The sequence below is a fragment of the Dama dama genome, chromosome 1 (assembly GCF_033118175.1).
Source record: "Dama dama isolate Ldn47 chromosome 1, ASM3311817v1, whole genome shotgun sequence".
NCBI classification, from domain to species: domain Eukaryota; kingdom Metazoa; phylum Chordata; class Mammalia; order Artiodactyla; family Cervidae; genus Dama; species Dama dama.
Genome location: NC_083681.1, coordinates 76,335,864 through 76,354,189, shown reverse-complemented (window position 1 = coordinate 76,354,189; position 18,326 = coordinate 76,335,864). Strand labels below are relative to the sequence as shown.

At 40.8% G+C, this 18,326-nt stretch overlaps 1 protein-coding gene and 1 pseudogene across 1 annotated transcript; both read right to left on the bottom strand.

Moving 5' to 3' along the window:
- Nucleotides 1–480: 480 nt before the first annotated feature.
- LOC133055323 (olfactory receptor 4A47-like) lies at nucleotides 481–1,410 on the bottom strand. Its single transcript, XM_061140677.1, has one exon. It carries the CDS (start codon nucleotides 1,408–1,410, stop codon nucleotides 481–483), a length of 930 nt encoding a protein of 309 aa, XP_060996660.1.
- Nucleotides 1,411–17,743: 16,333 nt separating this feature from the next.
- Nucleotides 17,744–18,326, bottom strand: LOC133055306 (TLE family member 5-like; annotated as a pseudogene).

Sequence of the window (18,326 nt, the reverse complement as noted above, 5' to 3'; positions counted from 1 at the left end):
ATTTTCTCATGAATTCAGTATACATTTTTTTTTTTGGCTATATAGGTTTTATGCCATTCTGGGTACAGTTATAAACAAGTAATTATAGACCTTACATTCTAGTAAGCAGAAAAACTTATTAATAGCACAGATGTATAATTGCAATCTTTAATTATAATTATCATAAATTTGTTCAAGAAAAAGAAGTCAGAATCAAATTTTAAAATGGCTTCCCTGGTAGCTAATATTGTAAAGAATCTTCCTGCAATGGGGGAGACCTGGATTCGATCACTGGGTTGAGAAGATCACATGAAGGAGAGCGTGGCAATTCACTCCAGTATCCTTGTCTGGAGAATCCCCATGGACAGAGGAGCCTGGCAGGCTACAGTCCATGCAGTTGCAAACAGCTGACATGACTGAGTGACTGAGCACAAAATGCTTCTGCATTCAAAGGAAATGTCCCCTGATTTCAAATGACTCCCTTCATAGTAATCAGTGCACTTACTTAAAATGAGATATGATATTCCTTCTCCAGACCTTCTTCATAGCACTAGTTAACTCAGAATTTCTTAGACTGTAGATTAATGGGTTCAGCATGGGACTGATGACTGTATAGAACACACTCACAGATTTGTCAATGGGGAAGGTCTTAGCAGGTCTGGCATACATGAAAATGCAGGGAACAAAGAAGCAGACAATCACGGTGATGTGGGAACCACAGGTCTGGAGGGCTTTCCGCCTCCCTTCCTGACTCAGGTTCTTCAGAGAGTGCAGGATGACTCCGTAGGAGATGAGTAAGAGCAGAAACCCAAGACTGCAGATCAGTCCTCCATTGGGCAACACTAAGATGCCAATGATATAGGTGTCAGTACAGACGAGTTTCAATAAAGGGAACATGTCACAGATAAAGTGATCAATGACATTGGGGCCACAGAATGGGAGCCCGGAAACAGTGCCAAGTTGAATCACTGAGTGCAGAAAACCTCCAACCCAGGACACCACCAGCAGTAAAACACACACCCTCTGCCTCATGATCACCAAATAATGCAAGGGCTTACAGATGGCCACATAGCGGTCATAGGCCATCACCAGCAGAAGCACAATCTCTGATGCACCAAAAAAGTGCTCTGTAAACAGTTGGGTCATGCAAGATTCAAATGATATGATTTTTTCCCCTAAGAACAAGTCTGAAATCATTCTAAGTGTAATACAAGAAGAATAAGTGACATCCATAAAAGATAAGCTAGCAAGAAAAAAGTACATTGGTGAGTTCAGGGTCTTACTGACAATTATAATCACAATAATGACCAGATTGCCCATCAGGGTCGAAATGTAGAAGAACAAGAACATAACAAAAAGTAGTTTCTGTTCCTTTGGATTCTGAGTGAGGCCCAGGAGGACAAAGTAAGTTACATTGTTCCTTGGTTCCATCCAGTCTGGACAGAAGCTGAGTTCAGGTATTAGAAGTAGTTGGTCTAAAAGACAAGGGGAAAAACACTTAAATTGGAAAAAAAAAAAAAAAAACACTTAAAGGAGAAAACACTTAAATGCACAATTGTTTATTTACACATTCACTTGAAGAATGTATCTAGAACATCTATTTGTGTCTAATATGTCACAGACATTTTGATTACAACTTGAGTAAGGCATAGTTTCTTTCCCTCAGTGATATGGTACATAACAAGGGATCAGGCAATTCCAGACCCAAGTTATAGATGCCACTAATATTTGGCCTCCCTGGTGCTCAGATGGTAATCTGCCCGCAGTGCAGGAGACCTAGGTTTGATCCCAGAATTGTTAACATCCACTGGAGGAGGAAATGGCAAGCCACTCCATTATCTTGCCTGGAAAATTCCATGGAGAGAGGAGCCTGGCAAATTACAGTCCAAGCAGTCACGAACTCAGATATGACTGAGCAACATTATTTTTTTTTTTTTTAATGAATATCACACAGTGCTTAGGATCACAGGTCCCTCAGATGGTAAAAGCGTCTGCCTACAATGAGGGAGACCCGGGTTTGATCCCTGGGTCGGGAAGATCCTCTGAAGAGGAAATAGCAACCCACCCCAGTACTCTTGCCTGGAAAACCCCATGGACAGAGGAGCCTGGTAGGCTACAGTCCATGGGGTGGCAAAGAGTCAGACACGACTGAATGACTTCACTTTCACTTTCCTTCACTTTAGGAGTATGTCAAACTGTAATAAAAGAAGGCTTCCTGGAGGAAGAAATGCTTTGGTTGAGTTTTTCAAAAATTGAAAGTATAAAATAGATGGGAGAGAATTCCATGAAAAAGTGCATCACTTACAGAGTCAGAAAGTATAATAAATGAGACCCACTTAAGGTAATTTACAGTGTAGATAGATCAAACTGTGAACAGAAGATCCTTGTCCTGAACTGTCTCAAACCTCACTGACACTTCTTAAGTCTTGAGGTGGATATTTCCCTTTTCCTGACCAGCAAAAGCTACCACAGTCTAATTTTGGGTCAGCCCCTGTTTCTCCCCTAATTTTCAAACATGTGTGTGCAATAAGGCTGCATTTTGTCATCCTGGTTATTTAACTTATATGCAGAGTGCATCATGAGAAAGGCTGGGCTGGATGAAGCACAAGCTGGAATCAAGATTGCCAGGAGAAATGTCAATAACCTCAGATATGCATATGACACCACCCTTATGGCAGAAAGTGAAGAGGAACTAAAGAGCCTCTTGATGAAGGTGAAAGAGGAGAGTGAAAAAGTTGGCTTAAAGCTCAACATTCAGAAAACTAAGACCCTGGCATCTGGCCCCATCACTTCATGGCAAATAGATGCAGAAACAGTGGAAACCGTGGCTGACTTTATTTTTTGGGGCTCCAAAATCACCGCAGATGGTGACTGCAGCCATGAAATTAAAAGGCATTTGCTCCTTGGAAGAAAAGTTGTGACCAACATAGACAGCATATTAAAAAGCAGAGACATAAATTTGCCAACAAACCGATCCATCTAGTCAAATGTATGGTTTTTCCAGTGATCATGTACGGATGTGAGAGTTGGACTATAGAGAAAGCTGAGAACTGAAGAATAGATGCTTTTGAACTGTGGTGTTGGAGAAGACTCTTGAGAGTCCATTGGACTGCAAGGAGATCCAACCAGTCCATCCTAAAGGATATCAGTCCTGAATATTCATTGGAAGGACTGATGCTGAAGCTGAAACTCCAATACTTTGGCCACCTGATGTGAAGAAATGACTCATTAGAAAAGACCCTGATGCTGGGAAAGATTGAAGGCAGGAGAAGAAGGGGAAAATAGAGGATGAGATGGTTGGATAGTATCACCAACTCAATGGACATCAGTTTGAATAAACTCTAGGAGTTGGTGATGGACAGGGAGGCCTGGCATGTTGCAGTCCATGGGATTGCAGTGTGGGACACGACTGAGCAACTGAGCTGATATGCAACATCTCTAATTTTGGCATAGTTTACTGGCAATGTAGTATTTATAAAGCTAACTTTTAAAAGTTCTGCTATAAATATAAGCATTCTCTATACAAAATTTCAACAGGTGCTCCCTATTTATCTATTAAATCCTATTATTTTCCATGTTATTGTTCAGACAAAAATTTCAATGCTCTTCACTCTTTGATACTCTCATAAAAATTTAATAATTCCTATTTACTCAATTTTCAAAATATATCACAAGTTTGATCATATCCTACTTCTTAATTTCTTCCTGGTCTACTACAGTAGCCTCCTGCCAAATCTCTTCATGTTTATTTTGGCCTCCAAAAACTGATTCTCCTAAAGCAGCCCAAATTGTCCTTTTAAATTTTATTCTGATAACATCATCTTGCTGCTGAAAAGTATTAACCGTATATTCCAATCACAGACTCATAGTTTAATGTATCACACTTAATGTTTAGAGTAACAAGAACTGAAATTCCCATTTTATAATGGAAGAAACTAATGCTCAGAATATCTCATTCATTTCCCTCAAATCACATATTTTTAAGGGTTACATCTAGAACTGAATCTAAGTTTGATTGATTTCAAAGTAATATACTTTCTTTTACAACAAAGAACATTCCACACTTGTGAGTCTGGTTCCCATGATTTACCATTAGTCTTACCTTTAGAGGTTTCTTCAGAATCTGAACGATGTCTTTAAGTTACTCGTAAACACTCAGAATTATTTTTTATCCAGTTTGACAAGAGAGGGCAAAAGACTGCCTTATTATTTGAGGATAAATTTGATTTCATTTGGCTGTCTGTCCATTTTCTCCATGGAGTCTCATGATTATTCAAGTCATTTTTATGTGCAGTGTAGATTATTTGAAAGGAATTCCAGGGTGCATACAGAGAAACAAAAGTTTATCAAATTAGAAATTTATCAAAATGACCAAGAAATCCTATATATACATAGAAGATATCAAGTAGCCATTTCCCAGGAAAATTTTTCACAAGTAACTTATTTCTACTAACTTGAAAAAGAAAAATAGCATTTGGCTGTTTAGCCCTTCTCATTCTGTCATGCTAGCTGGCCAGATTAATTGACCTAAAATTTTGAAAGATATTCATGTGATTTTTTTTAAGTTATACTTTAAGTCTAAGAAAAGACCTCAGGAAAACTCGATGCCACTTACTAAGTGGATAGCATCTTCTTACCCTTAGGGGTGAAGATCATGGGCTATTTCATCCCTTCCAGCTGCAAGTATCATTGAGTCTTAGAACTGGAATATGTCCAAGATTGGTTCCTATTTAATTAATTCACTGGGACTTTCCCCAGAGTTTTTAAAGATCACCTATATGCAAAGATTTTAATAGGAAAAATCACATAATTCATGTCAGTAATGTCCAACATTAGAAAAACTCTTCATAAGAATGAGAAGTTCATGAGAAAAAAAGAGACGTCATGAGACTAAAGACAATCAATTAAAGACAATTAATTTTAGCCTCCATATGTTTGAAGTTTTAACAATTTTTTCCCTGTAATTGAGATCTAATCTTACTGCACTGTGGTCAGAAAAGATGACTGGAATGATTTCAATTTTTTTGAATTTTCCAAGACCAGATTTATGGCCCAGGATGTGATCTATTCTGGAGAATGTTCCATGTGCACTTGAGAAAAAGGTGAAGTTGATTGTTTTGGGGTGAAATGTCCTATAGATATCAATTAGGTCTAGCTGGTCCATTGTGTCATTTAAGGTTTGTGTTTCGTTGTTAATTTTCTGTTTAGTTGATCTATCCTGACACATGTATATGGAATTTAGAAAGGTGATAACGATAACCCTATATGCAGAACAGAAAAAGAGACACAGAAATACAGAACAGACTTTTGAACTTTGTGGGAGAATGTGAGGGTGGGATATTTCAAAAGAACAGCATGTATACTATCTATGGTGAAACAGATCACCAGCCCAGGTGGGATGCACGAGACAAGTGCTCCGGCCTGGTGCACTGGGAAGACCCAGAGGAATCGGGTGGAGAGGGAGGTGGGAGGGGGGATCGGGATTGGGAATACATGTAAATCCATGGCTGATTCATATCAATGTATGACAAAACCCACTGGAAAAAAATAATAATAATAATAATAATAAAATAAAAAAAAATAAAGACAATTAATTAAAGACAATTAATATATAAACCCAGTCATTTTTCTCCAGTGAATAGATATGTTGTGTATTTCCCCACCTGCCATAGCATGATTTTCTATCCTTTTAAGATGTAATTTAATCACCTAAAATTTTGGTTAGATATATGAAAATTACATCAGAAAACACAGTTAAATACCTTAAAATAAAATATGTAGTAGCTAATTTTAAATTCACCATCGTGATTATCTGGTTTGTTAAGATCTTTTTTTGTATAGATCTTATGTGCATTCTTGCCACATTTTCTTAATATCTTCTACTTCTGTTAGGTCTGTAATATTTCTGTCCTTTATTGTGCCCATCTTTTGAAGAAATATTCCTTTGGTATTTCTAATTTTTTTGAAGAGATCTCTAGTCATTCTCATGCTATTATTTGCCTTTATTTCTTTGCATTGATCACTTAAGAAGGCTTTCTTATCTCTCCTTGCTATTCTTTGGAACTAGCTATTTTCTTTGGAATTAAGAACAGATGGCAAGAATACACAGAAGAACTATACAAAAAAGATTTTCATGACCCAGATAACCACATTGGTGTGATCACTCTGCTATAGCCAGACACCCTGGAATCCAAAGTCAAGTGGACCTTACGAATCATCACTGCAAACAAAGCTAGTGGAGGTGATGGAGTGCCAGTTGAGCTATTTTAAGACCAAAAAGATGACACAGAGTGCTGCACTCGATATGCCAGCAAATTTGGAATACTCAGCAGTGGTCACAGGACTGGAAAAGCTGTTTTCATTCCAATCTCAAAGAAGGACAATGCCAAAGAATGTCCAAACTATCACACACTTGGACTCATCTCACACACTAACAAAGTAATGCTCAAAATTCTCCAAGCCAGGCTTCAGCAGTACATGAACTGAGAACATCCAGATGTTCAAGCTGGATTTAGAAAAGGCAGAGGAACCAGAGATCAAATTGCCTACATCTGTTGTATCATCAAAAAAGCAAGAGAGTTCCAGAAAAACATATACCTCTGCTTTATTGACTATGCCAAAGATTTTGACTGTGTGGATCACAAAAACTGTGGAAAATTCTTCAAGAGATGGGAATACCAGACCACCTTACTTGCCTCCTGAGAAATCTATATGCAGGTCAAGAAGCAACAGTTAGAACTGGACATGGAACAACAGACTGGTTCAAATTTGGGAGAGGAGTACATCAAGGCTGTATATTGTAACGCTGCTTATTTTACTTCTATGCAGAGTACATCATGCAAAATGCTGGGCTGGATGAAGCACAAGATGGAATCAAGATGGCCAGGAGAAATATATAAAACCTCAGACATGCAGATTACTCCATCTTTATGGAAGAAAGCAAAGAGAAACTGAAGAGCCTTTTGACGAAAGTGAAAGGGCAAAGTGAAAAAGCTGGCTTAAAACTCAACATTCAAAATACTAAGATCTTGAGATCCAGCCCCATCAATTCATGGCAAATAGATGGGGGAACAATGGAATCAGTGAGAGATTTTGTTTTCTTGGTCTCCCAAATCACTGCAGATGGTGACTGCAGCCATGAAATTAAAAGACACTTGCTTCTTGGAAGAAAAGCCAACTTAGACAGCAATGACCTAGAAATGAGCAATCTAGACAGCATATTAAAAAGCAGAGACATTACTTTGCCGACAAAGGTCCATCTAGTCAAAGGTATGGTTTTTCCAGTAGTCATGTATGGTTGTGAGAGTTGGACTATAAAGAAAACTGAGCACCAAAGAATTTATGTTTTTGAACTGTGGTGTTGGAGAAGACTCTTGAGAGTCCCTTGGACTGCAAAGAGACCAACCAGTCCATCCTAAAGGAAATCAGTCCTGAATATTCATTGGAAGGACTGATGCTGAAGCTGAAACTCCAATACTTTAGCGACCTGCTGTGAAGAACTGACTCATTGGAAAAGACGCTGATGCTGGGAAAGACTGAAGAAGGGAGGAGAAAGGGATGAAAGAGGATGAGATGTTTGAAGCATCACCAACTCAATGGACATGTGTTTGAGTAAGCTCCCGGAGTTGGTAATGGACAGGAAGGCCTGGAGTGCTGCATTCCATGGGGTTGCAAAGAGTTGGACATGCCTGAGGAACTGAACTGAACTCTGCATAATGAAGTAAGACAGTGAAAGAGCCAGCTTCAAACTAAATATTAAAAACCTAAAATCATGTCATCTGGCTCCATTACTGCATGGCATGTAGTTGGGTAGAAGGTGGAAGCAGTGACAGATTTCCTCTTCTTGGGCTCCAAAATCATTGTGCATGGTGACTGCTGCCATGAAATCAAACGATGATTGCTTCTTATCAGGAAAGCAATGACAAACCTAGCTAGTGTGTTGAAGAGTAGAGACATTACTCTGCTGACAAAGGTCTGAATAGTCAAGGCTATGGTCTTTCCAGTGGTCATGTACCATCATGAGAGCTGGACTACTGGACAATAAAGAAGGCAGAATACCAAAGAACTGATGCCTTCAAACTGTGGTGCTGGAGAAGACTCCTGAAAGTCCCCTGAACAGCAAGAAGATCAAATGAGTCTATCTTAAGGAAGATCAACCCTGAATATTCACTAGAAGGACTAATGCTGAAGCTGAAGCTCCAGGAGTTCTGTCATTTGACACAAACAGACAACTCATTGGAAAAGTCCCTGATGCTGGAAAGACAGAGGGCAGAAGTAGAAGGGGCTGTCAGAGGATGAGATGGCTGGATGGCATCACAGATGCAATGAACATGAACTTGGGCAAACTCCAAGAAAATGTGAGGGACAGGGGAGGCTTGTCGTGATGCATTCCATGGAGTCACAAAGAGTCGGACATGACTTGGCGACTGAAAACCACAACACTGCAAAGAAGTTAAATTGCAGGGTGACAATATATAGCCTTGGCATACTCCTTTCGCAATTTGGAACCAGTCCACTGTTCCATGTTGAATTCTAACTGCTGCTTCTTGGCCTGCATACAGCTTTCTCAGAAGCTGTGTAAGGTGCTCTGGTATTCCCATCTCTGTAAGAATTTTCCACAGCTTGTTGTGATCTACGCAGTGAAAGGCTCAAGCGTAATCAATGAAGCAATGTTTTTCTGAATTTCTTGCCTTTCCTGTGCTCCAGTGGATGTTGGCAATTTGATCACTAGTTCCTCAGGCTTTTCTAAATCCACACTGTATTTCTGAAATTTCTTGGTTCCCATACTGTTGAAGCCTAGTGAAGGATTTTGAGCATTACCTTGCTAACATGTGAAATGAGCACAATTTTACAATAGTTTGAACATTCTTTGGGATTGCCCTTCTTTGGAAATGGAACAAAAACTGATCTTATCCAGTCCTGTGGCCATTGCTAAGTTTTCCAAATTTGTTGGCTTATTGAATACAGCAACTTAAACACCATCATCTTTTAAGATTTGAAGTAGCTCAGCTGAAATTTTTCACCTCCCTCAGCTTTCTTCATAGTAATGCTTCCTAAGGACCACGTGAGTTCATGCTCCAGGATATCTGCTTCAGGTGAGTGACCAGACCATCATGGTTAACTGGGTCATGAAAACCTTTTCTTGTACAGTTCTTCTGCATATTTTTGCCATCTCTTCTTAATATCTTCTGCTTCTGTTAGGTCCATACCATTTCTGTCCTTTAGTGTGCCTGTCCTTGCATGCAATGTTCCTTTGGTATCTCCAATTTTTTAGGAGAAATATCTAATCTTTCCTACTCTACTGTTTTCATCTATTTATTTGCATTGTTCACTTAAGAAGGCTTTCTTATTTCTCCTTGCTGTTCTTTGAAACTCTGTATTCAGTTGGGTTGGAGAAGGAAATGGCAACTCACTCCAGTACTCTTGCCTGGGAAATTCCATGGATGGAAGAGCCTGGTAGGCTACAGTCCCTGGGTGTTATGGTCTTCTTGACAGATCGGACCTGGGGACTGGACACAATGAAAAGAAAACGACAAAAAGAAGGACGTGGGGGACCCAAGTCTCTGGTGAACAAGGGTGCTTTACTCATGGCAGTGTGCACTTATATATTGTTACACAAGGAAACTTCAGGCAAAAAAATAGAGTTGAGCAAAACCACCGAAACCAGATGCATAGCTGCAATAACTAAGGGAATGACCATCATAGGGCCATGACAACAGTAACTAGGGGAATAACAATCACAAGGCCAGTAGACAGTCGATATCTTGAGAAATAGGAACACGACTAAGCATTTTTACAGAAAAGTAAAAGGCTACTGAAAGGAATCCACGTATGCATGCCGTCTCGTGACCTCAGTCCTGAAAACTGCATGCAGTTCTGCTCGTTCCTGTTTTCCAGGAACTGATAAGGAACAGAGAGCCCTTGAGAAACAGAAAACAACATATAGGATTCCTTAAAATTAAACATTCCCTGACACCTGGGGTCGTGAAGAGTCAGACACGACTGAGCGACTTCACTTTCACTTTTCACTTTCACGCACTGGAGAAGGAAATGGCAACCCACCTCAGCATTCTTGCCTGGAGAATCCCAGGGACGAGGGAGCCTGGTGGGCTGCCGTCTATGGGGTCGCACAGAGTCGGAAACGACTGAAGCGACTTAGCAGCAGCAGCAGCAGCATTCAGTTGGATATGTCTTTCCCTTTCTCCTTTTACTTCCATGTCTCTTCTTCTCTCAGCTATTTGTAAGGCCTCCTCAAACAACTAATTTGCATTGTTGCATTTCTTTTTCTTGGGGGTGACTTCAGTCACTACCTACTGGGTGGTGTTACAAACCTCTGTTGATAGTTCTTCAGACACTCTATCAGATTTAATCCCTTGAATATATTTGCCACTTTCATTGTATAATCATAAGTGATTTGATTAGGTCAAACCTGAACGGTCTAGGGGTTTTCTCTGCTTTGTTCAATGTAAGTATGAACTTTGCTATAAGGAGCTCATGATCTGAGCCACAGTCAGCTCCTGCTCTTTTTGCTGACTGTATAGAACATTTCCATCTTTGGCTGCAAAGAATATAATCAATCTGATTTTGGTATTGACCATCTGGTGATGTCCATATTCGAGTTGTCTCTTGTGTTGTTAGAAGAGGTTGTTTGCTATGACCAGTTTGTTCTCTTGGCAAAATTTTGTTCGCCTTTGCCCTGCTTCATTTTGTACTCCAAGACCAAAGTTTCCACTTACTCCAGGTATCGCTTGACTTCCTACTTTTACTTTCCAATCCCCTATAATGAAAAAGAAATCTTTGTGTGTGTGTGTGTATGTGTTAATTCTAGAAGATCTTGTAGGTCTTCATAGATCTATTTGACCTCAACTTCTTCAGCATTAGTGGTTGGGGCATAGGTTTGGATTACTGTAATGTTGAATGGTTTGCCTTGGAAATGAACTGAAATCATTCTGTCTTTTTTTGAGATTGCATTAAAATACTGCATTTCAGGCTCTTTTGCTGACTATAAGGGCTACTCCATTTTTTCTAAGGAATTTTTGCCCAAAGTAGCAGATATAATGGTCATCTTAATTAAATGTGCCCATTCCCATCCACTTTAGTTCACTGATTCCTAAGATGTCAATGTTCACTCTTGTCATTTCCTACATAAGTGAAAGTGAAAGTGAAGTCACTCAGTGGTGTCTGACTCTTTGCGACCCTGTGGACTGTAGCCCACCAGGCTCCTCTGTCCATGGGATTCTCCAGGCAAGAATACTGGAGTGGGTTGCCATTTCCTTCTCCAGTGGATCTTCCCCACCCAGGGATCAAACCTAGGTCTCCCGCATTGCAGGCAGATGCAGGCAGACACTTTAACCTCTGAGCCATCAGGGAATCCCTCATCTCCTACATGGCCACACCCAATTTACCTTGACTTGTGAACCTAACACTCCATACTGTTCATGGGGTTCTCAAGGCAAGAATACTGAAATGGTTTTCCACTCCCTTCTCCAGTAGAACACATTTTGTCAGAACTCTCCACCATGACCCATCCATCTTGGGTAGCCCTACACAGCATGGCTCATGGTTTCATTTAGTTAGACAAGGCTGTATTTTGGGGGGCTCCAAAATCACTGAAGATGGTGACTGCAGCCATGAAATTAAAAGATGTTTGCTCCTTAGAAGAAAAGCCATGACAAACCTAGAAAGCACATTAAAAAGCAGAAACATAACTTTGCCAGCAAACCGGTCCATCTAGTCAAAGCTATGGTTTTTCCAGTAGTCATGTATGGAAGTAAGAGTTGGACTATAAAGAAAGCTGAGCACCAAAGAATTGATGCTTTTGAACTGTGGTTTTGGCAAAGACTCTTGAGAGTCTATTGGACTGCAAGGAGATCAAAACAGTCAACCCTAAAGGAAATTAGTCCTGAATATTCATTGGAAGGACTGATGCTGAGGCTGAAGCTCCAATACTTTGGCCACCTTATGGGAAGAACTGACTCACTTCAAAAGACCCTGATTCTGGGAAAGATTGAAAGTGGGAGGAGAAGGGGACACAAGAGGATGAGATGGTTGGATGGCCTTACCAACTCAATGGACATGAGTTTGAGTAAGCTCTAGGTAGTGGTGATGGTCAGGGAAGCCTGGTGTGCTGCAGTCCATGGGATCACAAAGAGTCAGACATGACTGAGTAACTGAACTGAACTGAACTGAACAGGTGATGTTTAAGCTGTGATTGAAAGGGTAGGAAGAAGCAGCCATTAGAAGCACTGTTACAGAAAGCAAAACTAAATAAAAATTCATAAATAAAATTATCTCACTTCAGCTGGATTAACCTAGAGCCTGTTATACAACATGAAGTAAGTCAGAAAGAGAAAAATAAATATGGTGTAATAGTACATATATATGGAACCTAGAAAAATGGTACTATCGAACCTATTTGCAAGACTGCAATAGAGGTAGATACGGTGGAGGATGAAGAGGGTGGGACGAGTTGAGAGAGTAACATTGAAGCATACACATCACCATATATGAAATAGATTGCTAATGGAAAATTGCTGTGTAATACAGGGAGCTCAACCTGTGCTCTGTGACAGCCTAGAGGGGTGGGATGGGGCGGGCGGTGGGAAGGAGGTTCACGAGAGGGGGCACGTACATATGCCTAGGCTGATTCATGCTGATGTGTGGCAGAAACCAACACTACATTGTTTAAAAAAAATTATCCTCCAATTAAAAAAAAAAAACACTGTTAAATTATTAAAAGAGTTCAGGAGTACCTCAGCCACATGATAAATAAAAAATCCATATCCAGTCTGTGTGTGTGTATTCAGTCATATTCAACTCTTCATGACCACATGGACTGCAACCCACAATGTTCATCTGCCCGTGGCATATTCCAGGCAACAATGTTGGAGTGAGTTGCCATTCCCTTCTCCAGGGGATCTTCCCAACCCAGGAATCGAACCCACTCCTCTAATATCTCCTGCATTGGCAGGCGTATTCTTTACTACTGAGTCACCTGGGAAGCTTCCAGCCAATCCATACACATGCAAAAAGTAAAATAGACCCTATTTAATGTAAGGTCTTCCCAGGTGGGGAACGTGAAAGTGAAAGTGCTCAGTCATGTCCGATTCTTTGCGACCCTATGGACCGTAGCCTACCAGGCTCCTCCCTCTGTGGGATTCTCCAGGCAAGAATACTGGAGTGTGTTGTCATTTTCTTCTCCAGGGGATCTTCCCGACTCAGAGGTCGAACCCCCGTCTCCTGAATTGCAGCAGACGCTTTAACCTCTGAACCACCAGGGAAAACTAGTAGTTGAAACTTCGCCTTCCAATGCATGGGATGCAAGTTCAATCCCTGGTTGGGGACCTAGGTTCCCACATGCCTCACGGCCAAAAAATCAGAACATACAACAGATGCAATATTGTAAAGATGTTGTAACAAATTCAATGAAGACTTTAAAAATGATCCACATCAAAAAAAAAAAAAGAAAACTAAACTTAAACAAAGAAAATGCAACAAAAAGACATTGTTTCCTCAAAAGCAACAAAAATGTAAATGCTTAGAATTAACATTAATCTAGAACCACATTGGATAGGAAAATAATTGAAAAGATACCAATTTATTCCTCAACATTATCTATGTATTCAATTCAATCCCAATAAATATCACCACCAAAGCTTAAAACAAAAGCAAAACAAAAACAAAAGTACCTCACAAGAGTTGTACTTGGAAAAATCTAAAATTTTCATAGAAAATTATACGGTAGTACTAAATTTAAAAATGTGTGCCTGCTCGTCCTGTTCCATATTTTAATGAGAAGCTATAAACTTTTAAAAGTGAGTGTATTAGCTGTGGATCTCTCATATTTGAACAGTATCATGTTCAGGTACACTCCTATTTGCAGCTTATTGAAAGTATTTTTATGAAATAATGTAAAAGTTTATATGATCATAAACCACTCAAGGAGAAATTAAGGAAATAACTCTACCACAACATCACAAAGAATAAAATAGTTAAGAATAAGCTTAACCAAGAAGACAATAGTCTTGTAAATTGAAAATTATAAGCATTACTCAGAGATATTATAGAACACACACATATATGAGAAGACATTTATGAGCTGGACTATTTAACAGTATTAAGAAATTAATACTATCTCAGGTGATCTAAAATATAGTGCAATCCCTATCAAAACACCAAAAATATTTTTAGCAAAAATAGAAAAATCCATGCTAAAATCCATATGGAATCTCAAGGACTACAAATTACCAAAACAATATTGAAAAAGAAGTTAGAGAGCTCATACTTCCACATTCTAAAACAAACTACAAAGCTATAGTAATCCCAGCACCCATATTGGAATAAAGATGAATAACAGATTAATAAACTATAATAGACAGCCTAGAAATAAATCTCTAAATATGTATTTAATAAATTTCAGCAAGGGTGTCAAGAAGATTTAACGGAAAAAGGGTTTTATATGACACTAAATGAAAAAGGCAGTCACATGCACACACACAAAAGCAGATTTTGTATGATTCCAACTGACTGAGGCAAATAAAACAGATTCATAGACAGAAAGTAGAATGGAGGTTGCCTGGGTCTCTGTAGGTGAAAATGGGAAATTTTCTTTAATAATTATGGACTTTCAGTTTGTGAAGTTGGACTAGTTCTCAAGATAGACACTAGTAACATTTACACAACAATGTGAATTAAATTAATACCACCTTAAGATGGTGAAAATTATACATTTTATTATGTAACAGTTCAGTTCAGTTCAGTCCCACAGTCCTGTCCGACTCTTTGTGACCTCATGAAATGCACCACGCCAGGCTTCCCTGTCAGTCACCCAATTCCTGTCCATTCCCAACTCCCAGAGCTTGCTCAAACTCACGTCCATTGAGTTGATAATGCCATCCAACCATCTCATGCTCTGTCGTCCCCCTTCTCCTCCCACCTTCAATCTTTTCCAGCATCAGGGTCTTTTGCAGTGAGTCAGTTCTTTGCATCAGGGGGTCAAAGTATTGGAGTTTTAGCTTCAGCATCAGTCCTTCCAATGAATATTCAGGGTTGATTTCCTTTAGAATGGACTGGTTTGATCTCCTTGCAGTCCAAGGGACTCTCAAGAGTCTTCTCCAACACCACAGTTCAAAAGCATCAATTGTTGACACTCTGCTTTCTTTATAGTCCAACTCTCACATCCATACATGACTACTGGAAAAACTATAGCTTTGACTAGACGGACCTTTGTTGGCAAGGTAATGTCTCTGCATTTTAATATGCTGTCTAGCTTGGTCATAATTTTCTTCCAAAGAACAAGCGTCTTTTCATTTCAGGGCTGCAGTCACCATCTGCAGTGATTTTGGAGCCCAAAAAAATTAAGTCTCTCCCTGTTTTTTTGGTTCCAGCGTCTATTTGCCATGAAGTGATGGCATTGGATGGCATGATGTTAGTTTTTTGAATGTTGAGGTTTTTTTCTTTTTTTTTCCTTTAAGCAGTTCTGTTTATTAGACATGTAAGTTTTTTTCTGCTGTTTTAACTCTTGTAAGTGGCACAACTGTGAACATCATTTTTTTGTTTGTTTCATTAATTTTTATTTTTTTAAATTAATTTATTTGTTTTAATTGCAGGCTAATTAATGTTGAGTTTTTTTTTCTTTTTTTTCCATTTATTTTTATTAGTTGGAGGCTAATTACTTTACAATATTGTAGTGGTTTTTGTCATACATTGACATGAATCACCCATGGATTTACATGTATTCCCCAACCCGATCCCCCCTCCCTCCTCCCTCTCCACCCGATCCCAGCTAATTAATGTTGAGTTTTAAGCCAGCATTTTCACTCTACTCTTTTACTTTCATCAAGATGCTCTTCAGTTCTTCTTCACTTTCTGCCATAAGGGTGGTTTCATCTGCATGTCTGAGGTTGTTAATATTTCTCCCAGCAATCTTGATTCCAGCTTGTGCTTCATCCAGCCCAGGGTTTCTCATGATGTACTCTGCATATAAGTTAAATAAGCAGGGTGACAATGTATAGCCTTGATGTCCTCCTTTCCCAGTTTGGAAACAGTCCTTTGTTCCATGTCTGGTTCTAACTGCTGTTTCTTGACCTGCATACAGATTTTTCAGTGGCAAGTAAGGTGGTTTGGTATTCCCATCTCTTGAAGAATTTTCCACAATTTCTTGTGATCCACACAGTCAAAGGCTTTGGCATTGTCAATAAAGCAGAAGTAGATGTTTTTCTGGAACTCTCTTGCTTTTTCAATGATCCAGCGGATGTTGGCAATTAGATCTCTGGTTCCTCTGCCTTTTCTAAATCCAGCTTGAACATCTGGAATTTCACAGTTCACGTATTGTTGAAGCTTGGCTTGGAGAATTTTGAGGATTACTTTGCTAGCATGTGAGATGAGCGCAATTGGGAGGTAGTTTGAACATTCTTTGGCATTGTCCTTCTTGGGGACTGGAATGAAAACTGACCTTTTCCAGTCCTGTGGAAAATATAAATTTATTATGCATACTTGACCATAATTTAAAAAAACAAACTTAAGAACTCAGGTCACCTCATTAATTGATTTATGATGTGAATCTGGACTAAAGTACAATAGGCAAATAACCCAATAGCCCCAAATGTGTGCAAATATCATTGGCTTCAGATACACATGGGTAATTTGTTTAAGAGACAAAAAAGTCAATCCAATAAAGAAGGAAATGGCAACCCACTCCAGTATTCTTGCCTGGAAAATTCCTTGGACAGAGCAGCCTGGTGGGCTACAGTCTACGAAGTTGCAGTAGGACACAGCTAAGCAATTAACACTTTCATTTTCGTGTCAATTGAATGACAAACTACTAAATTAGAACCTCTAGTTTTACTTTTTTTTTTTTAACCTTCTAACGTCTTTATTTGAAAGGCACAGCTAAGCCCACCCTCAATCCAGCATTTTCACTTCTCTCCATAGAGATCAAACGCCTGAACACAACAAAAGCTGACAGTCTAAAAGGCTATATACAGACACAGGTGTGGGTGTTGCTTTTTTTTTTTCTTTTTTCATTTTTCTCTTTTTCCTTTTTTTAATATCCCTTTTCTTAAAAGACAAGCTAGTATACTGGAAAAGGGGGGGAGAAATAAAAACCAAGACAACTTGAGTACCCTCATCTTTATTCGGGAAGGGGAGAGAGGGAATTCTGAGTTGCTGGCCCCACTCTGTTCCCCTGGGGCTAAGATCTCTGTTGGCGGCCCCTTTCTTGTGTGGGTGCAGGCATCAGGAGCTCATGGAGGGTGAGTGGGTGGGAGGGAGAGACGCAGGGTGCCCGGGGGGGGGGGGGGGGGGGAGGGGCAGCTAGCACTGTGTTCGAACGCAGTGCCAGGATGGCAGGCTGGGTGTCCCCCAAGGTGGGCCCTCCCCCCCACCCCCGGCGGGTAGACTGTCAGTTACATGTGTGTGAATCAGGGAAATGCAGGGGGTGTTGGACCTCTTGAGGTTTTGCTCCCTGAGGACCTGGCCTCCCGCCTGCATCTCCAGGCCTCAGCTTGCCTCATCTGTGGTATGCGTGGGTACTGACCCATTCAGGCTACAGGGGAGGAGGAGGGAGGCCAGGAACTGGGGGTAGGAGCCAAGCGAGGGTAGGGCCCAGAAGCAGGGCGGCAGCCCCGGCAGGCAGCTACCGTAAATACCGCCGGACTCTGGCCAATCCCAAGCTATTCCTGTGTCTCGCGTGCTGAACCTTCCTCTCTCTCAGGGTCTGTCTCCCCTCTGTCCCACCCCCCACCCTCCCCATCCCAGCCGCCCACTAGTCCGACTTCTCGCCGTCGTCCTCCTGGTGGGTGTCACCGTCATGCCCGTTTTTGTCTTCCTTGGAGAGGTGGGCCTGGGAGCCGACAGAGAGAGGAGGCGGTGGCCGCGCTGACCGCCGGCAGAGAAGGGGGCTGCAGCCCCACAGGCAGGGGGGTCGGGGCAGGGCCGGAGCCTGCCGCTGACGCAGCTGGTGGGCTTGGAGCTGCTGTCGGATGACGGAGTTCAGCTCGGGAGCAGTGCCCTGCTTAGCCCTCTGATGGCTCCCAAGACCTGCAGCTGGTGCTCTTGGGACAGGTAGGCCAGGACCTGGGCGCACATCCCATGTAGCCCCTTGCCGATTTCAGCCTGCTTGCGCATCTCGACGTTCAAGCCATAGGACATCTCCTAGAGCATCACTTAACGACGCTGCGTTTCTGACGTCTCGCTGGCCAGCTTGTCACATTGGAGTTTCAGACTGTGGTACTGAGCCTGCAGCAGTTGAAACTCATCTTTGATGCGACCGCAGGAGTCCGAAGTAGTGAATTTGAGTTGCTGGGGGAGATGTGACGAGCCCAATGCCTGCTTTATGGAAACATCAT